Source organism: Python bivittatus, unplaced genomic scaffold (genome assembly GCF_059951505.1).
Source record: "Python bivittatus isolate LINGU-HERP-01145 unplaced genomic scaffold, Pbiv_v1 ctg000350_np1212, whole genome shotgun sequence".
Classification (NCBI taxonomy): Eukaryota; Metazoa; Chordata; class Lepidosauria; order Squamata; family Pythonidae; genus Python; species Python bivittatus.
The window spans coordinates 22,200,866-22,227,230 of NW_028277074.1; the positions used below are offsets into that span (position 1 = coordinate 22,200,866).

Below are 26,365 nucleotides of genomic sequence, written 5' to 3' on the forward strand. Positions count from 1 at the left end.
GTGTGTTTCAAGACTCTGTCCCTCACACGGGGAAGAATGAATGGGAAAGATGCTTTCTTTAAAATGGCCCATCACTTTTACAACAGCCTCTTCAAACTAAGGCAAGTTCCTTTGTCAACATTTGACAACATTTGAAGAAACCACTAAAAGGACAAGCACTTTCATGGAAGTTTATAAAATAAGGGAACTTCCCTATCATTCCACTGACATTAAGGATGTTTCACACTCTTTGTGTTACCTGCTTTATATTTATAAGGGCAATTTTTTTCTCATTGTCTTTCCTAAATATCTCTTTGGCAACCACAGCTGATTCTTTCAACTACTAATGAGCAACCAACAGACTTCTGGGATGTATATTTTGCTATTTTATGGACATAGAACCAAGCGAAATTGTGTGCATTATCTCTCAGTTTAGCACTATCCTTACATCTACCACTTATATTCTATTCCATTAATCCTGTAAGTAAATGATTATACCGATCAGTTTGGGGGTCCAGACTGCTCCACCTGAGATCTTCCTCTCCCATAATCATGAGTCTATTAAAATCAACAATATATTATATCAACACAGACTGGCACAAATTGAGGCAGCAAGACTCTCACATAACTTGTTTAAGCAGCTGGTGACACTGTCTACCAGATGAATAAGGCAGAGCGCTCAGGGATTTCATTTGTCTAGGAATTACGTATGAGAATTAGGGAATAGGTCCTCACACAGGAACTTTCTACATTGGTATTTATTTCCTACCACAGCATTCAGTGCACTGTTGGGAAATTGCAAGATGCTTGCTGAGGTTGAGCAGTTATTGTACTGAAATGTGAAGCACATGCCTGATATGATTAAAGATTGCCTAGAAAATTATATTCACAGGAAATTTAATACTTCATTACTGACAGCATGGCACCATTCCTTAAACCCCATTTAAATGTTAACACTCCCTCCCCAATCCTACGCTAAGCAATGATAAACACAAAGTATAATTTTTCTGGAATTACCTTTTCATTTAAGAGAATGTTGAAATTTGTAATTTATTATGAGCAGCCTCAGCATAGTCGTCTGCTTTCTACAGCTAATATTCTTGATTAGTCAGGAAGAGATCCAAACTATTGCTAGCCTGCTGGCTACCTTACTGATGCAAAATAAAATATGTTTTGCTAGAAATAGCATTCTCACATTTCAAAATCACTGCTCACGTCAGCTGAATTCTTTTGAAAACAAAGTTGAGCATCCATGCAGTTGTTGGTTCTACTTGACTTAGAGCAGCCTTCCTAGTCTGATGCCCTCCAGATATTTTGGGCTTTGACCAATATCGTGCTTTTATTGTGTATATATTGTTCTATTCTTGGTTGTAAGCCACCCAGAGTTTGGTTTAAGATGGGTGGCTATACAAATGTTTTTAAATAAAATAAATCATCCCAAGTGAGCCATTCGCTATACTGGCAGGGAACCATGAGAGTTGTAGTCAAACATATCTGGGAGCACCAATTTGGGAAAGTGATCATTATAGCATTCACTGGGTAGTCATGTCTCATTCTGTAAGATGGGAATATTCTCTGGCAAAATATTTCTGGCAGGGATATATCTGTGATGTAAGCAAACAAGTTTAAGATTATGAAATGCATTTGTTCTTTAAATAGAATGCACAACAACTATTATCTCAAAAGCCATTTTACAACTTATTTTATTGGTAAAACAGATCGCATGTGAACTTCTGAAAATAATGAACATTACAAAAGGTGTATTAAAACATACCCAGATCTAAAAAGCCTCCATTTTCTTTTGTAGAAAAACGGGCATGCAATGTCCTAAAATAGTATACACAGTATATTTTTATATTATTCTATTATACATGATAAATCTGTTTTGGAGACATTGCTATACATGTGGTTCAGTAATTTACAACATTAAAAACTTAAGAAACTTATAGATACAATCTAGTGTTGTGTTAATGAAATAACATTTCCATGTGCTCATGTACACTTGTACAAAGGTTCTTTGTACTTGTGCTTTTCCCCATTGAATCACATTGAAGATTGAAATATTATGCATATACACTGTATATATACAGAAGCTGGTACTGCATATTAGAAATGATTTTCTAATTCACATCTGGATGCTCACAATTGTTATTGCAAGCACTAGCTGATAATGATGATCATGGAAAAACTGACCATCAGAGAACTAGAAATGTGTAGCTTTGAAATAGGTACTTCTTATTTTCTTTCAATAATAAAACTGGGATTTTAATTGCTATCCATGTGACTTAAGAACTATCCTTGCAGTACTTTTTTTTAGGAATGCAGACACTTGTATTAATTCATGCATCTTGCAAGTATTCAAGGAAAAATCAATTTAAAAAAAACATTCTAGAGTGACATTTAAAGATACCTCACTCATCGAATGCAAAGAATGATTGAAATATTAGATACTGACTTTACACTGAAAAGGACAAGGAATAACCCTCTCTCTCTTTTTAATCTCTTCATATCATCTTTCCAGTAAGCCAACACCCATGTTGTTGAAGTACTAGGAAAGAACATCATGTCTTCACCAAAGGCTTACTCAGCACTCCTTTACACGGAAGTGTGAGATTGAACCCAGAACCTTATGGCTCTTACTCCCTTGCTCACTCAGTTCATTAGACTGAATTGCCACATCAAGAAGTAGCTTCTGTTAAGAAGGAAGTTATATGTGAAGTTTAAGCAGACACTCATGCTATAGTCAGAAGGAAAACTTCCATCATTAGCCTGTCCCATGCTTATTAGAAAGACAAGCAAGCATCTATCTCTGGCTGAGCAGTGTGATAATAGTGTTGCTCCCATTTTGTTTAGCCAACTGCAGTGGGGTCTGAAATGCAAAGTTCTGCATATTGATGCAGGCACCATGCTTTAACAGAACTGCAGCTGTTTGCGTGTGTCCACCTTTTGCAGCAAGATGCAGAGCCACCAACCCTTCCTTGTCTGGATCATTTATATTTTCTGGGTTGACAAGTACCTCTACCACCTCATCATGTCCATTTTCAGCAGCAAGATGCAGCGCTGTCCTGTTTAAAGGGCCCCTTGCCAGGATACTGGCACCTTCTTCCATCAACAGCTTGGTTGTGGATAAATGACCATTACGAGCTGCTAGGTGGAGGGCAGTATAGCCTTCTGATGTTGTTGCTTCTACATCTGCCCCACGATTAAGGAGCAGCCTGGAAGTGCTGGTGTGACCAGTTTCAGCAGCTACATGAAGGGCAGTGTGAAGAAATGCATTTCTTATATTGACATCTGTCTGCAGTTCTACTAATATTCTAGCAACTCTGTAATGTCCTCTCTGGGCTGCCAAATGAAGAGGGGATCTTCCATCCGCAGTCTGTGCATTCACATTGACTCCAGGCTGCTTGGCCAGAAGTTTCACAATGGGTAAGTGACCTTGCCATGCAGCATAATGTAAAGGCACCCAATTATCCTTCCCTCTGACATCAACATAAACCCCTTTTCTCAGAAAGATGCGCACTACATTCTCTTGACCATGTTGGCAAGCAACATGGATTGGTGCTCTTCCTTCAAAGTCCACTTCATTCAGCAAGGCATTCTTCTCAAGCAACATTCTTGTGCTTAGTTCATCCCCATTTTGCGCTGCAAAATGAAGAGCTGTCCACTGGTCCTCATCTTTGGCATTCACATTAATTTTCCTTGTGAGAAGCACCTCAACAATGCTTTTGTTCTTCTTCTCTACTGCAATATGGAGGGGTGTAGAGCCTTTCCTGTTGATCAGATTGGGATTGGCATTGTTCAGAAGGAGCCACTTAACACATTCTTCTTGGCCTGATTCAACAGCCAGATGCAGAAGGCTACCATTCCCATCCAAAATGAGGTCTACATCTTGAGGCTGAAGAATCTTCATCAGCTTACCCGTGTCTCCAGATGTGATTGCCTCAGCCAGCTTTCTTTTCTGGATATCTGTGGTACCAATGTCTGGAGAAGCAAAAGCGAAATGTTCCATTTCAGTCATGTTTCCACAGAGGGAATTACTGTCAAGCATGAAAGTCCCACAAGTTCTATTAGATAAAATGTGACGGGACCCCTGCTGATACTTCCAATTTTGGAAATTCTACACTCCACCATACAAATTTCTGACCTCTGGGCAAATTTCTTCATGTTTTTACCTCATATTCATACTTTGGGTAACCGGCTATTAGAATTTATTATTTATCGATATTTTGGCTTGTTGAATTAGACACTCAGTAGTTCGTATATGGAAGAAGGCATACGCTCACCCACAGAACTAAGGTTAGTTTAGCCTTTTGAATGCAATACATTGAAAATAACTCTGTCCAGTGTCATGGAATGCAGTAATAACTACTTGACACATTCTTAAATATTTAAGTGTCAATACCATTCTAATAGTCAATATAAATAAACATTTTAGACCAATTGCAGTTAGATATTCTTCAGTGTTTGGTGCCTCAATTGTCCTTTTACAGCCTTAGCTATCCAAACGTAGTGGATAAACACCATACATTACATTGATCATGAACTCTGCCATCAAGAACTAAAGAAGGAACCACAAGATGATATTCACATGTATAAAAATTCGTGTCTGATCTTCTGCCAGACTGAATCCTAATTGGGGAGAGTCAGGAACTCTCAAATTTTGCTAACAGGGTGAAATCCTGGCTGTGCCAGAAGGCCTGGGGGCCGGATGGGGGCTCGCACCAGTGGAGGTGGCTTGTGGGGTGACTGACCTTGCCCTCCCGTCATCTTGAATGTTTTTAGTATTTATGTACAGGGTTTGTCATCGATATTTGATTTTTAATGGCTTAATTTATTTTAACTATTTATGGGGCATTTTTATTGTTGATGGGGTTTCTGATTTTAACTGTGAGCCACCCAGAGTCACCCATTGGGGGGAGATGGGCAGCATACAAATATTATAATAATAATAATAATAATAATAATAATAATAATAATAATAATAATATTTTAAAAAATTAAAAGGCAGGGGGTGCTTTGGGTTGCTCGGTCACATCAGTTACCATCTCATTCTGAATTATTTTGCTCCTAACCCAAACATACACTGAACATTTGCCTGCACCTTGCCCAACAAAACTTACCACTTCCAGAATTCTCTCTCTCAAATGACAGTGACAGGGAACCTCGTGAAGAAAAGGCGGAGTCTACAGAGGACACTCCTGATAATCTCTTGTCACTGGTTGCAAGCCTAGATTCAGATGCACTACGACTGAGCTCCTCAGGCTGTGCCGTCTGTGAAATTCCCGAGTCCAACTGGGATAACAATTCTGAGAGGCTGTAATCCTGAGCTGATGGAGGATCATGTTCTTGTTTTAGCTGGGAAATACTGGACATCTCCTAGAAAGCAGGGGGTGGGGGAAAGAAAATTTCAAATTAAAATATAAGCTGGGAGAAAGATAACAGAAAATATTAAAGTTCACCCCATTTCCCAGATGTTGTTTGAATGCATACCTTAGGATAGGTCTGAAAAGGCTTGGCATCCTCCTGGACTATCATTTCCTTATTCTCATGCTCTGGTTTTTCACAGAGCTCTTCTGTTTCAGAAGTAATTTCTAATAAATAAATAAATAAATAAATAAACAAACAAACACACACACACATACATACATACATACATACATACAATTTATACTAGAAGAAGAATTTATTTCTTCACTCTTGCTATAAGCCCCCCTTCTCCCTGAAGGGATATTTTACAAAGATAATTCAGATAATGCTTAGTTGTTTTGCCTTGCTTAGTAGCTTGGTTAACTCCTCCAACAAAATAATCAAAGTAAACAAAATGGAACAGCCATCGTCACCTGCTCAATACACACCTTCCCCACATTGTTTTAAAACTTCCTCTCAACACACAACTGTAGAGAACTGCACTATAAATATGATACAATATAATCCAGATTTATTCATCTGAAGCAAAATACTGTATACTAGTTCCACATTTCAAAAACGTACGTAGAGCCACGTTCAAATTTGTTCCATGAATTGGAGAAGGAAGATTAGTAACTGCAGAACAGAAGTTTCTTTCAACTTCAAGCATTTTTAGAAAGAGCTGCCAATACTTTTCTAGCTCTTATTACCCACCCCTCACCCCCCAAAAAGATACTTGCAAGATAATTGCGATGTAGGCTTCCTGAGGTCCAGTTCTAACAAGAGAGTGAAGCTGTTGCCCTGGGCAACAGATGCTGTGCTTTATGGAGGAGGCAATACAGCAGCTCCCTACTGTTCCTTTTAATTGGAAGAAAGGCAGACTCAAATGGTAATTATGTACATGGAGTGGAGGGTGAGAATCTCCACCTCAGGTTTGGTTGGCCCTGCTGTGGAATCTGAATGCTTTTTAAACATCAAGAACTAATTTGCACCACTGAAGCAAGAATCATAAATAAAGCTTCTAATATGTTTGCTTTATGTTGAATATATTGTAGCAAAGCTAATTCAGATTAGAAAGTTCCACCCTAGGCAGCAATTTGGGGAGTTAACTAGATTGGTACACATCTGATCCCTAAACCAACTACTCATGTTTAGACAAGTTCTACTGTAATCCTTTCCCTGTAATAGGATGTTCCCTGACTACTGCCAGCACAATAATGCATTGTGTATATTCTGTATTCATCATTTTTAACAAGATTTTGGTGGGGCTCCATCAGGGATTAATACGTGCTCATACCCTGAAATGACTCATTATTCTACTGAGGAATTTGATTAGAAGCAAAGTTTACCTTTAAATGTTGGCCTCTTGCTAGGGTCATCTTGCCAACACTTTTGCATCAGTTTGATCAAGTTATTACATGCACGAGGTCTGGATTTGGAAACAGGTGGTAGTTCTGGGCGGTGACCATTAACCACTTTCACCATAATGTGTAGAATGTTATTTTCTTCTACAGATGGAAAGCAGAAAATACATATTCAATAGGTGGTTCCTTCTAAGATACCCTCTTTAGTGCCAGGCAGACATTTTTGCAGTCATGAGATTCTTTTACTTAACTTCTAATCTTTAAATATGCAGTAACATGCTCTGCATCTACAGATGGACTCTTCTAATTTTCTTATCCTGTTTGACCAGGATGAAACAAAAAGATGAATGGTATACTTCAGATCCATGGATATATTAAAAGAATCAGCGGCTCAATCCTGGAGCCAGAGCATGGGAAATGCACTCAATGCATTTCCTTTCATTAGCTGTAAATAATCATTCTCATAGAAGTAATCTCTGGAGCTAATACTGGTGGCAGAAGTCAAGTATTTGGCTTTTTACATTACATCCCATGTTATAATGCTATAAACAACTTCATATAATCCATCTGTTTTTTTCTTTAGAGTACTGTGTTGTCTTGGATATGACTAGGATGAATGGTAAATGCATGCATTTGATACTCCTTTCTGGCATTTCTCACATTAGATGGCTCCCAAGACAGTTTTCAAGAGAGAAATGATAGCAGGAAAGCCATGCTCATATGATATGGACAATATTTTAGCAGTTGGGATGGATGAATATAATCCGTTATTATGGCTGGACATTTTGAAGGGTAACCATATTACAAAAGACACATTTTATTCAGGGAGGAGTTCTGTTTGATGTAATCATTTACAGAATGATTCACAAGAAGAAATGTTACTTGCTTACCTGAAAAAGGCTTCTTCTGTGTCAGAACTCCCCAGATAACAATGGAAAAGCTGCAAAAGAGACAATTAATAACTATGTAGAACCGCTGATATATATAGTATGTTGTATTTACAGTTACATTCTGCAATGCTAATCAGATCCGATTATCAGATCCGCAGTGGCAACACTTGTCAAGATTTCAAGAACATCAGAATTATCTTGCCATAGTAACTTTCCCACAATCTATCCAGCACATATATTTAAGACAGCTAGGCTGAGGCTAGCAGCTACTGATGACAAATAGATACAATGAGGAAATAAAAGAAGAAAAAAAGAATGGACACTTACCTATATATATCATGCTTTGTATCAAAGTATCTATTCTTCTCTTTAATTCGTTCTGGTGGCAGATACGCAATAGTGCCACAAAGTCCATCCATGCTGAGATCATGAGAATGAGAAAGCCCATTGCACTTGGCCAATCCAAAGTCTGAAATCTGATAAAAATGAGGGGTTTCATTTTTTCCAAATGCTCCATCTTCCTATTTTGCATTCCTAGAGTATTGCTTAAAACTGGAGCGCAAGAATGTGAACCCAACCTGCCCCCCATCCAGCCTATAATTGGCAAAAACCAACCAACCAGCTAAAGTAGATGACTAATGGCAGAAACAGCCTATTCAAATAATTATCAAACCAATGCTGCCAAAATAATAATTTTTTGGTTACTATAGTGTGTTAACTTCCTTAATTCTTTTGAAAATCTTAGGAAATGCTATAGATCCCATCTTATTTCAAGGCATGCCCTGCCCCCCATCATATATCATAATATTCAAGTATAGATCTTCACATAGGTAGAATGCTGAACTTGCAGAGATGTGCATGTATTCAAGTGTAAAATATGGCAGCTATTTGTCATCAATGCACTTTTCCTTTCCACATAAAACAAAAAGGTAGTGATACTAAATTTGCCATCAAAATGGCAATATCCCCCTTGAAGTGAAGAACATTTTAAACTTCTATACCACCACTATAGCTAGCTAGCACGCAGCTATTCTTCAAAGGAACTTCAAATAGAGATTGCAACATAAGTAAGCTATAATTTCTCAAACAGGCACAAAAGTTGTGTGTGCATTTTATAACACTACATGAATTAATCAGCTCATCAACACAAGGATGTTTGTGATTTCCAACTACAATGGTTTTGTAAAAGGTACCTATCGTTGCCTTCTGCATTTCATTTTCCACAGTTCTATTTTCTTCCATATGTATACTGTATATATTTGTGATTCAGCACAGCTTTTCAAGTAGTTGAAAAACAAGAGTTTAATCCAAAGAGACTCAGGGCATTATACAATTTGTCCTTGTGATACTACAAAATGTTTGTTTTGCCACCACAAGCATGTCTAGCCTAGTACAAATCCAGCCAAAATTATTATTTTTTAAACCATACAGTTTTCTGAAGGCAGAAATCAGATGCTGAAATTACTTGGCCTTAAGTGCTTAACTCTGGTTAGATTCCCAATTGCATTCTTCCTCAAAAATTAATGCTGCTTTTCCCTCAAAGCAAAGAACATTTCAAAAACACATGACAGATTTTAACAGGCTGAGTGAACGGTTTGATTAAGAAAAGACTAACTGAACAGGGTAACCTTTGCCTAAATGGTGATGAACATGTCTGTTCAGAGAATAAACAAAAAGCTTTATTATAAAGGAAAAAGAAGTTCCACCTCTTTACAGCCAGCCTAGTGACAGGGAATTATTTTGTAAAATATGAGCAACATTTCTCCAAATTTGTACTTGATTTATTTAGGTTTCAAAACAAAAATATAATCTATGTTTGAAATGCAGAAAATTCTTAAAGGGTGAAAAAGAAACAATTCAGCAGTCTCAAAATAACAATTGTTAATCATCCATGCTTCTGTAGCCATTTTGCAGAAGTATTGCCCTTTACATTCTCTGTATTCTTAGAATTTGTTTACTAAAGCATTTTTGGAATATCATTCCAGCATATCACCTAATGGTTCCTTGTACAATACACAGGTAGATTTCCATGTCCTGAGTACATAGAGAAATAAGCCCCATCTTACAAGACTCAGCTATAAAGTTAAACATTTAGGACAAAATAATGTGCAGTAGAAGCCAAACTGGAAAAACATGTCCATTTAGAAACCTGTCAAATTAAATTCAACTTATTTCACTTATCTGTATGTGACTGCAATCTGAAGAGAATAAGGATTAGTAAAGAGTGAGAGAAGAAAAAAAATAGAGAAAAAAAGAGAAAAATCAGCTGGCAATTGCTGGTTAAGGACTATTTATTTTGACTTGTAATTTACCACCAATAAAGGTGAGGATAGGCAAAATTACATATACACTGTTGCAAACCACTTACATAAGGATTTTTAAAAGCCAGATGGAGAAGTGCTGTTATGGGCTAATGATTAAGCACTGTAGTACAGAGTAAACAGGTCGGGGAACTAAAACACATTTAACTGCAAATGGCAACAAGGAAGTAGCAAAAATAGTGGGAGAAGAAAGGAAGAAAGGAAAGGGACATAATGGGTATAAATATATCCTAACTTCACAGTTTTTGTAAAGAGTTTAGATTATAAAAAATTCAGGGGAAAAATTAGAAAAAAACTCAGGGGAAATGTAAATTACCCTGTGCTTCTGGGTGGTAAAAGAAAAAATGGATTTAAAATATGATTTTATATTTTCTTTTCCTTCTTTTACTGGCTGAGTAGTAAATAAATCACACTATCAAAAACAATGTGAAATTTGATTCCTACTCAAAATGGAATGTATACTAACCAGTTATAATGGTTCGTATATTTTGTGAGACCTGTTGAGAAAGTCATTAAGAATCACTGAGCATTTCTGAGTTCCCACTATGAACTTCTATTTCAAAGCACAAGCTTGTAACACGGGATCCCAAAGCACAGCCAAACTGTAGCTGGATGTCCCTACATATCTAAATGCACTGACAAATAAAGCAAATGGAGTATTCAGTGTCTTGTGAATGGTTCCCACACATTAACAAAAAGAGCAATGTTCTAAGAGTTTTTCAGTTTTAAAATTAGGCTTTGAAGATAATTTTTTAACACCATGTGTGATGTTTACTCATATATCCCCTGTTATGAGCAAGGGGAATCTCTCACTCGCACACACATGCAATTTTCAATTAAGCTACAAGAATCCATTTCTTACATACCTATGAGGCGAGAGAGTAAAACAAAGTCAAATGCAGTGACTCAACGTTTTGTATTCAACATGAATTATAAAATGAGAGAGATTTCTAAATTTTACTCAATAGCACAATTCTTTTAAAAACACAGCCTTCTCTAGACCAAAAGGATAATGAAAGAAACATGATGATGCAGCCTAAACAATGTGCTGGAGGGGGAGGTGTATAAAAGAAAAGAAAACCAATCACATAAAACTTTATATCAAGAAACAGCATTTGCGGCACGAATCCTTCTGAAAATAACTTTTAAGGTTCTTCCTTAATTTATTTACCTAATAAATCATAGAAAAAGCCTGAGTTAGCTTTCCACAAGCTCAGGAGTGGGCAATATACCCAGGAGAGGTCCAAATGTCATTGAACTACAAATCACTTCATGTCTCAATCACTGCAGCTAGAGATGATGGAAACTGGACTTCAACCACATATGAAGGATCACATGTTAACTGCTCCTTCCCAAGCTGGTGCTTCCTCCAAGTGTGTTGAGGCTACATATCCATTCACATGAAGCTAGTCTGGCAACAGCAGCATTATACATCTGATGATATACTTATCCCAAAGTATGGTGTATCAGAAAACAGCAAATTTTAATTTAGTGCATGCAATTAGCATATAAATGTCCTCTATTATGGAAGTCAAGAATGATTACTCCAGAAAAAAATAATGCTTAAGGTTGAGGCATAGGTGTTCTCTATGCTTCCTTTACAAATCAGGAGACTATTGGAAGTGGGTTCTCTCATTTTTTTTTCTTTCGATATAAGCATTTTATGTATTAATCTAATTTTGAGTAGCTTAATTTTTTTCCTATTATGCATTTCTAATGCTATCACTATGGATTTATTACAATATAACTAATAAAGGGGCAAATTAACCCAACAATCCAAATATCTCTATAAAGAAAATATACACATTTTGGCTACTAAAATATCACAAATTTGAGTGTGAACAACAATGCCTATCACAATATTATCAGTGTGTGCCTATCACAGTATTATTTGCTGCAATAAAAAGGAATCTGAGCATCTATTTGGAGCCCAAATTCCAGAGCCCTCCTTCAAAAAAGCTATTTAACTAATGTACTTTAGCAATTCAACTCATGCTCAGAACTCAAGCTGTGCAAAACATTGGTAAGGGCTAAACTGACTGAAGAAGGATACTGATTCTAGTGGAAACATCAGTCTTCTAAACTTACTTAAAGAAGAAGTGGTTAACAGTTCCAGACAATCCCAACTAGGTTGCTGATGAGAAATACTGGAGACATCATTAGTAACTAACTACGCTGAATTATAATAAACCATGCATTGTTTGGCAAGTAATAAACTTTGATTAAAAATTAAGCCCTGTTGCTATGACTTCTGTTTATTTAGTTTTCAGATATAACTATGCAAGTGAGAGATATGGCATAGGATTAGATCCAAACATCCTGTCATATAAGCTGGGAAACTCACCTGCTTCCTTTTCTCTTTCAACTTTATTACATTCTTGTAAACATATTTCTGACTTCTACTTGCATTTATGTTCAGTTCTCAACCTAAAGTTTTTACAACACATGCAGGGCTATTTCTTATATTTACAGAGGCTTAGATTTAGTTAGTAATTTTTCAGATAATACAATTCTATCCATGTTCCACTAAAAATACACCAGGGCTTATTTCGGTATAATAAAGTAGCAGTATATAATCTAGAAAAAAACCCACCATCAATTTACACAGAATCCATTTCTTTGATTTCTTCATCAACAAATTTACAGTATTCTATCACATATTCTTTCTGATAAAGAAATGCCCTTCAACAGAATAAAATGCTTTGGTAAGAACTTCTGTATACATATACTCCATTGCATGTACACATGAGTGAATTTGGGTATAAAAATAGTCTCCTTTCACTCCTCTAGTTTGTTCTCTGGTGATTGCATGGACACATCCATAACGTTTCTTGGCAACAGTACAGACATGAGTTGCCATTGCCTTCTTCTAGGACTACTTACTTCAAAGATTTTTTAACACCACCTCCCATTCAAAGTTGAAACTTAATCTCCCTTCTCAACACTAACCCTGACCCTGCTTTTATTTCCAAGCCCAGACAAGATGCACATGTGATGAATATCCCCATTAATGTAAATTTCCAGCTTTAATGATGTTCTTGGTAAGTGAATATCCAAAAATTTTAAATGCTAAGACATTTTTTAAAAAGGCAGAGGTAAGTGAATATGCTTTTTCCTCGGAATAAATGTTTTCATGTGCATGGTAAAAGGTTTGATTTTCTACTTAACAAATCAGAATAGCCTTCACAACCTGTGCACCCTCCAGTTTGTCTTGAACTTTCAAAATTTCTCATTTTGCCCATTGCTGAGAATTCTAGGGATTGAAATCTACAGAGTCCACAGCTCTGGAGAGTGTCCAGGATAGCTAAATGTGAATTGAAATATAGAGTCAGCAAAATTCCGTGAACTAATGGCAAAAAAAGGTTGTCTGTTCCTCACCTGCTGCCGCCTCCTCCGCAGTTAACATAACATGGATGCTAAACAAAATTATATGTGTTCCAGAGTAATTTGAGGGAAAATGTTAAATCTAATATCTAATTGTGCCTGTACAAACTGGAGAATGGGAAACCAGATATTCTTCCCTACAGGCCCTGTGAAACCCTCAAAGAGAATCCATTAAAGAGGCAGATCCCTACAACCATCATCTATCAACTGCCATTTTCCCTCATTATCCTGCCAGATATTTGCAAGTTTCAACTGGTTTTTAAAGTAATACTAGAGAATCATTATCACTATCATCTAACAGAAAAGTAGATTATAAATATTTTAAACAAACAGTCTAGGCAGATTTTCCTATTTAGTTCCCCTGATCTTATATACACTCCATTTAGATTTTATTTATTAATATATCACTACCTATACAAAGAACTGTCACTTCGAAACACAACATTACTGATATGAACTCAGGAATTAGGGTTAATACTAAGATTCACTATTATGAATTGTTCTTACAGACTTTCTTACAAAAGAAATTTCTACACATTTTCTTACCAAACTCTATAAAAACCTTCCAATTATTATTTCATATGGATGATGCCATTCTCTTCTTTAATTCTGATTTGTTTCAATTAATGTGTAAGAATACTGTAGGTGTTGTTATCCTATTCTTCAGTATCTTTAAGTTTATAAACAAGTCATGCATGATAAATGCAAATTTATGTTGAAGTGAATGGCAGAATCTTTTCTCTCATCCTGAACCAGTTGGTAAAAATTGGGGATCATATTCTGAAAGCCTATGACCTACCTTGACATGATAATGGGCATCAAGTAGTATGTTGGCTGGCTTAAGATCCAGGTGAAGTAAAGGTGGGGACATGCAATGAAGGAAGTTCATGCCCACAGCTGTTTCATGGATGATTCGAAAACGTAGCTCCCAGGGAAGTGGTTCAGAAGCCAAGAGCTTCTCCAAAGATCCTGTTTCCATGTATTCCATGACCAACCCTACAGGCTCCTTACAAATGCCATAAACTGGAAGAATGTAGCGAAATTTTGCCATTTCCATTTTCTTTGCTTCCTCCAATAGTTCCATACGCTCCCTAGACAGAAAATGTGAAATACATGGTTTTAATTTACCAGTGGGGTGCCTGGCTTTTACTAGCTTTGATATTTTAAATAAAATATTCTTTCATTTAATTGAAATTTCATCTATAAAAATATGGCTGTATTCATTCAATTATCATTAAAAGTTATTTAAAAAACAGAATATCAAGTATAGTTGGTAAACCAAATATAGCTGCATACAAGTTCCATAAGTCCACGCACCAAGAATATATTCTGCTGAAACACTGGTATGTATTTCTGTTCAGTTTTGTAAAAACATCTTCCAATTTCAGAAAGGGCAGAAGAGATTCAAGCAAAACAAAAAAGCTGCTCTCATTTTTTTTCTAAAGAAAGGTCAATATCAATGATAAATTGTAGATAGCTAAGCCAAAATTTGGAGACTATACTATGTCTGCAAAGTAAGTATAAAGTAAAGTTAGGTGTACCAAATGTGGGGTACAAAATCAAGTCAACCACTAAATGGTTTCTGCAGTGCCCAGATCTGCTAGTTCTATTCAGATATAACTCTTAAGAACTGTCTCTTAACTTTTCACGCTCTGGATTTTAAGGACTCTCTATTTTACATTTTTATCTGACTTTTGTTTCAAGGAGCACACAAAGGCAGAGATGGATATCCCATTTTATCCTTACTGCAACCCTGTGGAATAATTTAATATGATGAAAGATGAATATTCCACAAGGTTAGCACGTAATTCATTGTAGAGATTGGCTAGGAAAATCTCAGATTCAACCAATCAGAAGCAAAATGCTTGTAATGGCTTCCATATTCCATAAATTTGGAAAGTATTTCAGAACCTCATGAGGGCAGAGGAAGAAGCAATAATGAATGTAAGTCAATCTATATTATAATTGCATTGTATTGCATTGCATTGATTAATTGCATTGATTCAATTGCATTGTTTAATTGTGGGAGGTGAAATAGAATTCATGTTCACAATCCTTTCTAATTGCATTATCTGTATTTTGTCTTCTAGGAATTACTAATCAGCTAATTTACAAAATAGGAAACTTAGATGAAGGACTTTACAGTGAAAACAATCCAATCATGGCTTCCTAACATGTAACTCTGAAGCAATGGGTAGCACAATTAGCAATCAGATACTTATTGTAAGTCACTGTATTTACTTTTTTGAAAATAAGTAAAATAGGCTTGTATGAATGACTGATACAACAAGAGAACATTTCTTTTGAGTCAAATTTGACTCCTGATGACTTCATAGACACATCCATGTAGTTTTCTTGGAAATAATACAGAAGTGGTTTGCCACTGCTTTTTCCAGCATGATTTTTTTATTTCCCAATCTAGCCTGCAGCATTTACAGTATATTTCCTAGTACACAAAACAAAACAAAATCTAGCAGACAATTTCAACTTGCTTTTTCTGGCAGTAATACTAAAAAAATAGCCTTCTCTAATTAAATTAAGGGAAGGCAATTCAAGGAGATGAACATATGAGAAATGTATAAAGCAGCTTAATTTCACTTCATCCAGCAGTATAATTCTCTTTCTCAAAGCAAAGAGTCAAGGCAATTTGCTTTGATAAACCACTTCTTATTGCCTGGAAGCTTTTGATGAGTGACACTTGTGAGACTGCTTTGCTTGACTGTTTGTTAAAGTGAAATATTCCTTTGAAGATTTGTACTGCCCTGGTAGACAACAGCAGAAAAATATCCTTACTTCATCTAGCTGAGAGCCTGTAGCAAGCCAAATAACAAACAAGAAAACAAGGGATAGGATCTTAAAAAAAAAAAAAATACACAGAATATGCAGAGGTCATAATAGCCAGTCCTAATAATTCTGGTGGAATTATGCCACCTAAAATAGGGCCATTTAGTGACAAAACTACATCATTCTTGCTGTACAGTATACTGAATTTGTAAACAAAGAACAGTTGGAGGGAATGGTCTATCATGGCAGGAAAGAACTTCATGGGAAATAAGTGAAATCAACATAGGTCATTCAAATTATGGCACACAGTAATTAACTAACAAGTTCATGTTTCAAAGAAAAACTTTAGTACAGGGCTGCTGGATTTCAGTGTTGATTAGTTATATCCTTCTTAATGACTTGATAAACAAGCTTTCTTAAGACTCAGACCCCCCTTTTTAAAAATTCTTTGTTGCACCCCCAATTCTTTAACTAAAGCGTGAGAACAGATGGTGGGTTCTTTTTTTAGTATTTACAGTGACTGCTTTTTTTGCCCCGAGGCAAGTATCCTTTGAGAGATATACCATCAAAGAGAAATATTACAGTGCTTTGACATGATATGAAAGAAGGGAGTGTCTATGAATGAACAGAACAGCTCTTCCCCCTGAGCATATATAAATCATCAAGCTCCAGCTACCTTAGGATTCAAGATGTTGAAGATTTCTTTGATACTGAAATGAAGCTTAACTAAGGTGGTCAGACCAGTCACTGCCCTAAACTAACACATAAATGAATCCACCAAGCTAAAGACCAGTTTGTAAAGTAAGTTCTCTTAAAGCACAAAGAAAGTTCTAAATGTTAAGGAAGCCATGGGCAAGATGACTTCAATTGAATCTCACTGCTTCCCAATCTGTTTTGTACTCAGTCTTCCTTCTGGACATGCACCTTTCAATTGATGCAGTTATTACCATTCCTAGCTTGTTCACTTAGGACAGCAGAAACAATAAGGGAGTCTTCAGGGAGTGGCAGTAGCCTCCTAATGGAGCTGTGGAGCTTAGAAGATGTCAAGAATGTGCGACACCAACCCTGGTAAGGACACTAAGTTATATTCAACCATTAAAAATTTGTGTTGCTAATTTTCTTTTAAAAGGAAATTTGAAATTCTGAGTTCATTATTTCAATCACCTAGTATCTAGGCAGAAAAAAGTGCTTGATAGAAAAATAGGAATTTTCAAAAACTGAAAATGTTAAAGTAAACTAAGTTTCTCAGAAATTTGCTAATAGCTTTCTTTTAAAAAAAGGTGTGCAATTTCCTTGAGGACAATGTTACATAATCTTGGGAGCAACGTATGGAAGACCAATTGGGAAACTAATTGATTATTTCTAGTTATATTCTGGTAAGATAAATCCTGCTAGGAGAACTAAGAGAAACACTCACTAGGAAAGCTTTTCCTTCATCTTTCAGGTCAACACAAAATGGAAGGTAAAATGGCCATCTTGAATGTTCCCCAAATCATTCACCATGCTGAAAATGTAGTTAGAGAATTCCTATTGTGACAGTTATTCCTCATGAATAACAGTTACCAAAATAATGAACTGAAGTAGATTGCCCTTCACAAAAGAGGAAAGTCTACAGCCCTCTGCACTGAAAAAATGGGAGTACATGAGTTTAACAACCTTAGATAGCTTATGTATAGGTTTCTTATTTGAAAGTTGGGGCTCCAACCACATCACCCTCATGAACCAACTCTGGCCTCAATCTTATAAATGTGCTAAACCACTATTAGACTAGAATTAGCCATCTATACCACCAGGGCAATTCTGCAAGCCCAGTTTGGTCATAATTACTCTCAGTCTGCCGAGCACAGTATTAAGAAGCCCTCTCCTGACCTGTCTGCACTTGACAACTTTCCTCCAACATGGGATTCCTCAGGGCTCAATGCTTTTCCCATGTTATTTAATGTCTACATTTAACCATTGAGGAAGATCATCCATCAATTCAGGGTAAGGTATAATCAGTATGCTGACACTCACTTACATATTGCTACCCTGGGCTGGGCTGGAGATGCTATAGAAGTCCTGAAGTGGTGTCTGGAGGCTATGAAGATCTAGATGAAGTAAAACAAGCTCAGATTAATCCTACCAGGCTGGAGCTATATCCATTAATAAACAACAGGCAATGCAATGCCATCATTCCTAGTAGTTACTCTCAGTGGGCTCATGCTGCCCCTGAAGGTGTTGGCCAATACTTGGGGATCCTCCTAGATTCTTGGCTCCTACCAAAGCAGCAGGTAGGAGCTGTGGCCAAAGGGCGCTTCACCTACTTTTGGCTGGTGCACCATTTGCAACCCTACTGGGACCAGGATGCCCTAGCAACCTTATCTCACCCTTATATCATTATTCAGTTGAACAACTGTACCATACCCTACATCAGGTTGTATTTAGAGACAGGCCAGAAGCTACAGCTCATGCAGAATGCTACATAAAACACCATAAAAATCTCAGATTATGTAAATAACCACTTTCTGCTCTCTTGAAAAAAGTAATAAAGTGAACATTATAAATGTAGACATGATGGCTCCTTGTGGAGGAGGAAGGGAAAAGATTGTTTTCTGATTTAGAAAGTTTGTTTTGTACTGATTTCCCATTATGAGGTTATTAAAATAAAAGAACTATGACACATAATACCGAATCCTCTATCAATGTCAGTTATGAATTTGGTCAAGCCTAGAAGATGTACATACTGTATGAGTATTATCACAGTACAGTTTGTAGGAAGTAATTAAAGGCTATGAAGGACTTGTGCTGACAAGTCTGAACATTTATGATGGAGCAATTGTACTTTAACTCCTCTCATATCACTAATAATCCGATCTTACTATTAAACAATTCAAAAGTCACCCACAAATTCAAACACAGTGGGCTTCACATGAAAGAGCCTCATGCTGTCCACCTTTTTGCCCCTCAGTTACAAAATAAAGGGCTGATCTCTAATTTAAACTTTAGTACATTATAATAATCACCAGCACAAGATCCCTCTCATCCCATTATCAGATTTCACAAAGGGACTGATTTCTAGTACAATTTTGTAGTTCAGTGATATGACCATAGGGTTTCTATAACAGTCCTTAACATGCTGAATGTCTCTTATGAACACTGAAATGTAAGTAACACTGAAGGCAGCGAGCCATTACAGTCCAGTTCAATTTCTTTTCAAGGAGATTACTGTGTTGCAATCTTATATTTCAAGAGCATTCACTGTCTACTTGCTGGAATGTCATGTTGCAAAGTTGGTTATATGTGATTGGCTCAAATTTGTAAGCAGACAGGTCTGATTCACATGTAACACTAAATTATAATATGATCAATATTGGTTTAGTGTGATATGCAAATCCATCCTAAAAAAAGGAAACACATTCTGTTTCTTAGCTACAAACCACAATTCAAAGACATGGGTTGTTATTCATAATTTTAAACACAGCTTTGCCTGAACCCTGCATTTATTTTATATAAAACCTGGTTTATTTTTGTATTTTGCCCAGTTTTTTTCTGGGTAGTGGCAGAAAAAATGGTAAAAGCCAGGATTGGCTGAATAAATTGTAATTACTTTCCTCATTTGAAAAACTCTAGATTGTTATTGGTTTGTTCAACAAACCATGGCTAAAACAAATCATGGCTTATGGAAAGGCTTTATACATACTTTACATTGTGACTTAGGTTAGGAAGACAAGCCCCAGGGGTATTCAGACATTTCTCCACTTTTCATACGGCCAACAGGAGTTTTAAAACTTTTGTTTCAAATTTAGATTAAATATAGCTTACTGTGATGTTAAACTTGAACAATGATTTATCTTAACCATACTTGGCTAAAATAAGCCAGTTTTAAAGCATAGTTTATGAAACTGATTTACTCCAATTAATCAAGATTAATTATTATTAGGCCTCTGGTGCCATTTTTTAAAAATGTTAAAAGTGCCTTTTATATTAAAAAGATAAGTTAATTAAAGGTGAGGAAAAAATAGGAGATTTCATGTGAGAATGCAGGATCTTGTGAGATTTGGCATACTTATAAAAACCACACAGTGGGGTCACAGATGTCTTACCAACCTAGATAGTAGCACTTCACTTGATTTAGGGTTAGAAGCAAACATTGGTCTTGTTTCTCAGTAAATAGCATAACATAAGACAAATGAACCTTCTGCCTCCGTATAAGTTGCTCTAGTGGAAAACCGTGTTGCCATAGTTTCAACAGAGTCTCAGTGAGCAAAACTGATCTGAGGTGTGAAGGGGGACGAGGGCTACTTCGGGTTTCATAGTTGCTTGGTCACTATGATCGCCACAGGTACCAGGCATCTAGTATTGCCAACTGCCAGAGCCAGTTTCTTCAGTTTGACATTGGAGAGAAATACTGTTTGGATTAAATGCACTGGAGCTATTTTTGAACAGGTCCCACTGCTCTAGAAGTCTTACACCTGGCTTCTCTTTGTAAATTCACATGTCACATTTAAATGCCACCACCTTTTTGCTTTCAGCTGTAGAAGTTCAAACATCTAAACAGATATATCTTAGGAAATATAGACATTACCACAGCTGTGATTCAGAAAAAGCTAGCTCATGCATTGCTTTGTCAGAACAAGTTCAATTTTATGACTAGTTACTTGAAAGTTAGCTTTCAATAAAGACAATCAAACTGTCTAAAAGAAACTATTGTTCATCCATGCCACCTTAGAGAGAAGAAATTATCTTTTTTTAGATCATAGTCCACTCCTATTTGGTATCCATTCAATTAGGAATCATCTAATTATTCCTTGCATTCTTCCTCCACTATTAAACACTGACACCCTCTAATAAATACTGGCCCTGTAGTTATTTTCATTTCATGGACTACTTAAATTAAAGCTGAAGTATTGTAAAATATTTTCCAAATATTTGGAGTTAGGGTTACTCAGGCCCACATACAATTACTGCATTCATCAACTGATTAAAACCATAATGTGCTTGCTTTCTGACTTATGTGGTGGATGAAAGGGGATTGTGAATGCATTGATTTCTTTTAGGGTAGTAATCCATGGCTGAAATAATGCTTTCTTGCTAGCTTCTGACTGCAACTGTGGCTTCAAATAATATGCGAAGAGGGGTTCATGGTTTGCTTGTGATTCCCTGGTTTATTTGATGTTTATTTTTATGTCCTGCCCAACTCCCTATCCAATGCAGAGAAGTGCAAGGCAAGAGCAGTTTAAAAAAGGAGAGAAAAGCCAGGGATTGGCCAATAAGCTATGAATATATATTGCTTAACTTCACAAGGGATTCCAGCTCATTTAACAAGCTAGAGCACAACATAATGTGTGATGCAACACTTCTTTCTGAGAAAGAGGAGGGTTAAATTTGTTGAATAAAAATATCTGAACATGAATAAACTTTGCTCTGATAATTGAAGTAAACAGTTAGCATGAGGCCGAAGGTGACTGTTAAACTGACTTGCAAACATATATGACGGTTTCTCCAACTCATGATAAATGGCTTGGAGAAATAGTTACACAGTCTCACTCATTTATGTTTTAGACCACATTACCACAGTAGGAAGAAAGTGACACTTTTATTTACACCACACAAAATCAAAGTAATCTTCACCAAATTATGACAGACTGCTTAAAGACCTATGCATTTAAGCAAAACCTGCCAAAACCGGATGAGTTTGTGGTTTGCACTCTTTTCTTGATTATGACTCAAAGGAAAGAGATCAAAGAAAAGAGGAAGAAAAATAAGACCATATATAGCATCCTCTAAGCTACCTGGTGAAATTGCTCTGGAGAAATGAAGACTGACTTATTTAATAAAGCCACACAGTGAACAAAAAGTGGGATGCAATCTGGTAAATGCACTTCTCAAAAGTCACACCAACCTATTTTATGGCCCAAATGTACATGAAGGAACAGTCTTCCAAACCAAATCTTCATGCCATTCGTATTTATACCCAGTACTATATTGGGAGAAATACAATTAGCAAGACTAGCCTTTTGAAAAGTACAGTGGTACCTCGGGTCACGAATGCTTCTGTTCACGAACAATTCGGTTCGCGACCAGCATCATTCACAAAATTTTGTTCCTGTTCGCGAACTCCGCATCGGGTGATGAACAGGATCTGCGGCCATTTTCCCTGCCGTGACACGTGGTCATGGCTTCCTGTAGGCAAGATCGCGGTCGCAGACAGACACTGGCTGTGAAGCTTTTTGGTGTGCTTTTTAGCATGGCTCCAAAGAAAGCGCAGAGCAAGCATGGTGGTAAAAAGAAAGTGCAGAGCAAGCATGGTAAGAATAAGGTTTTGAAGAAAATAACCATTGAATTGAAGAAGGAAATTGTAGAAAAGCATGAGCGTGATATTCATGTGACTGAACTGGGCTTGGAGTACAAGATGGTGAAGTTGGCAATCTCGACTATTTTGAAGAATAAAGATGCCATCAAAGGAGCTGATGTGGCAAAAGGAAGGACACAAGTGCTGGAAGAGGTGGAAAAACTTTTGTTAGTGTGGTTGAATGAGAAACAGCTGGCAGGTGATAGCGTTAGTGAAGCTATGATCTGTGAAAAAGCCAGGAAATTGCACAGTGATTTACTGCAAAAAAAAACCTCTACAAGTGCAGCAAGTGAAGAATTTAAAGCCAGCAGAGGCTGGTTTGGTAAATCCCACAAGAGAAGTGGGATCCACAGTGTGACAAGACATGGTGAGGCTTCCAGTTCTGACAAGGCTGCTGCAGAAACCTACAAGAAAGAATTAGCGGAATTCATGAAGGCGGAAGGGTACGTCGCTCAGCAAGTGCTCAACTGCAATGAAACAGGGCTCTTCTGGAGGGTTACGCACCACAGGAAAAAACACGTGACATTAAACAGATTTTTTGCCAAAACTCAGCCTGCAGCTAAGAGGCAAAGAAGAGAGGAAACCCCTGAAGGAGATCTCCCCGATGTCCTTTTGGAGGGGGACTCTTCCCCAAACAATAACCGCCTCCCCACCCACCTTCCTGTCCTCCACGCCAGAAGTCGCCTCAAGCAAGGTTAGTGTTCTCTCTCTTCGTACTGAACTGTACTATACTTTGTTTCATATTTTTGCGGTTTAAAAAAAAAATACATACGGTTCAGAACGGATTAACCATATTTACATTGAACCTTATGGGAAAATTTGATTCGGGTTGCGACCAAAATCAGTTGGCGACCAAATTCATAGGGGTCAGAACGGATTAACCGTATTTACATTGAACCTTATGGGAAAATTTGATTCAGGTCGTGACCAATTAGGGTCGCGACCAGAGTCGCGGAACGAATTAAGTTCGTGACCCGAGGTACCACTGTAATTTTTTTTTTTTTTTGGGTAGCCATAGAAGTCATAGTCATCCTTGACATAAAGACTCTGTAAGGGCTTATTTGTTGTTACCTGAAAACAGCCACTCTCTATTTCTCCCTGGATCTAATTTATTGTATTGCACTATGAGCTGCAATACATTTTTCACATTTCACTGCACATATGCCAACAAATGAAGATAAAGAAATTCAAAGTGTATATATTTAAGTATAATCTTGGTGTTAGATATTATAGAGTGCTTGTATTTCACAGTGCGAAGGGTGCCGGAGCAGTCTATTTACTGGCACTTTAAAAACCACCAAAACCTTCTGGATAAGGCAGAACAATGTTATGATTAATATTTGTGGAGGAACAAGGGCTATCATGAGTTCAAGGCAATGCAAGGTAGGTGGAGTTCTATCACACACAAAGTTGAGGCTGAGATTTCTGAAAACTTTACACTTTTAACCATGTTAAAACATTATATAATTTCAATATTACTTTTTTTAATGCCCTGATTCAAAATGAAGGAAACTGTGATGCCACTGAAATTATACGTTGTTATGTACTGATCAGTTCTCAAAGGTCCATACGGAATCATAATTACCTACGTATTAACTTGCTTTTAAAAACAATGTTGATTATGTACCAGAAAAGCACAGTTTTGCTGTGATCACTTTCTGACTCTGGCAGAAAGCCATTGCTGGTTGTAATTCTAAGCACCCATTTTGAAAAGAGACATTTCTTATTCTAGAATATTTATGGTTAGGGAAAATTTAAATTAAAAGCCCTTATTTCAGGCATAACATATTCAGTCACTATATTTTTATTACTCTAACTGCAGTAAGTACAAAAGAGATTCAATTATATATATGAGAATATATGTTCAAAGTTTATAGGATACAAAATGTCATTGTATGTGAAGTATTATATTAAGTTATCCTTCTCAGTAGCTTAGATAACAGTCAAACCAAAGTCATCCGTCTATAATTTTGATTCAATTATAACAGTTAAGCTCTTAACAGAGCAGCAGACACCCAAATCTTTCTGTTAAAAGAAGATAACTATAGTATCAGGTGAAAGTTTCACTGACTCTTAGCTCAGCTACAACTTAGTTTATCCTCGTTAAAAGGTAAATTCTTCTCTGAGTCAGGCTCAACTGCTGTTGACCCCATGGCCATACTTACGTTGTTTTTGTGAGAACAAAATGGAAGTGGTTTGCCATTGCTTCTTCTGAAATGTTTTTTCAGCTTCATAATCTAATCTACAACTTCCTGGACTTTCTGGCTGTCTCCAAGGGCATATTGGGGGATGGGGGTGAGGAATATGGTGGATGCAACTGAAGTCCCTATCCCTTTTTAGTACACTGGACTCACATTTAAAAAAGGGTAGGCCTTGGATTGTGCAGTTGTACACACCATCTTGACCTCTCCCCAAGGAATGCCCTGGTAGTCTCCCATCCAGCACTAATCTGAACTGACCCTGCTTAGCTTCACAAGTGCAACCAATGTTAGCAGGTGCTATTTGCAATGGTTATATAACATTTAAAACACTACCACTGGAAAGCAAGATGCATGGTGCTTTAAGAAACAGAAAATCAGTAACATCTTACACCAAGAAGTTCACATGCCATGTTATGATATAAAGACAAGGACAGATCAGAGAAAGATGAAATGAAAGGCCATGAATGAACTGCAATACTTGTGCTTTGTTGAGGGCGGGGGAATACAACCTAAATGGTAAAGATTCGGGGGGGGGGGGGAATGTGTGAGTAAGTGGTGCCACAAAGCTGATCTGGATAAAAGTTCCTAACATATGCAATACTAAGGGAGACTGGATGGATTCAACAAGGCAACCTTGAGCAGCTCAGGAAAATAAAACTGGAGTGAAGGAAAGCAGTTTATTAGGAATTAAACAACATCTTCTCTTTCCTTGCTGAAAACTATAATGCTTTTTCCTTATATTTCATATTCTCACTGCCCACCACAATTGCACTAGGTAATAAAATGTCTGGGAGTATACAGCTGGGAGGGAGGATAGCCACAGTAATTACCTCCCAAGGTGCTTTGCTTTATTACTCACTTCTGGAAAATGCATGTTTATTCAACAAGTAGCCCAAAGAGCAGCCTTGTTCCCAGAGTTGGTACCTAAAGTTCCAACTCACATATTACACAACCTAAACCAAGTATTTTGGAATTAAGCAGACAACTTTGAGAGCAATACAAATATTGTGAACCAAGTCATCCCTCATAGAACTCAGCCTAAAACATTAAGCCAAAGAACAGCCCATGGATGCCAGGGACAAATCTGAAATAGTCTGAGTTACCAATATTAAGAACTCCTAAAAATGCTAATCACATTAATGTGATTCCCCCACCCTATCCTGCTATTTCTGTTGCCGTCCAGATAAATTACAAACTACCAAATTATCTTCAGCAATTTCAATGAAAGATGGAAGAAACATGCTTTGAGTTGTGTTGAGCTTCCCAGATTCAAAAGAACATACAAAAGTAACATTTTGTTCATTTATCAAGCATTTTCTTAAGAAGTCATTCATTATTAATCACATGTCTGGCTAGGAATGATGGGACTTGAATCTTGAGGTCAGGAAGTAGGGGAAGGTTGGTGTTTTACTCCAACATTTACTGATCAGCAAAAAACGTTCTAGCATGTAGATGTGAACCCCAATTGCATCAAAAACATCAACACACAGGAACTCTTAGAAGAGTTGTATTTTACCTATGATTTATGTCTCCCCATTTTTCAACAGTGATCTTAGCAGAGAGAAACAAATCTCTGCTCTCACAGAGATAGGAATAGAATCTTTAGACAAGTGAATGAAAACATCATCCGTGGCAAGCAATTCACATCTTGTGGAACTTACAATACTGTACATATAACAGTTTAAAAAAAAAATAGTTGAAGACT

The 26,365-nt window shown here is 36.9% G+C and overlaps 1 protein-coding gene across 1 annotated transcript in view; it reads right to left on the reverse strand.

The window, feature by feature from the left end:
- Positions 1 to 1,670: 1,670 nt before the first annotated feature.
- Positions 1,671 to 26,365, reverse strand: part of RIPK4 (receptor interacting serine/threonine kinase 4) — a 30,728-nt gene continuing 6,033 nt past the window's right edge. Inside the window, exons 2-8 of the mRNA XM_007430232.3 lie at positions 14,144 to 14,435; positions 7,967 to 8,115; positions 7,640 to 7,689; positions 6,735 to 6,893; positions 5,470 to 5,570; positions 5,100 to 5,355; positions 1,671 to 3,960 (exon numbers count right to left, since the gene is read on the reverse strand). Of these exons, the coding sequence (XP_007430294.2) occupies positions 2,783 to 3,960; positions 5,100 to 5,355; positions 5,470 to 5,570; positions 6,735 to 6,893; positions 7,640 to 7,689; positions 7,967 to 8,115; positions 14,144 to 14,435 (2,185 nt within the window). The 3' untranslated portion in view covers positions 1,671 to 2,782. The remainder of the gene's footprint in view (positions 3,961 to 5,099; positions 5,356 to 5,469; positions 5,571 to 6,734; positions 6,894 to 7,639; positions 7,690 to 7,966; positions 8,116 to 14,143; positions 14,436 to 26,365) is intronic.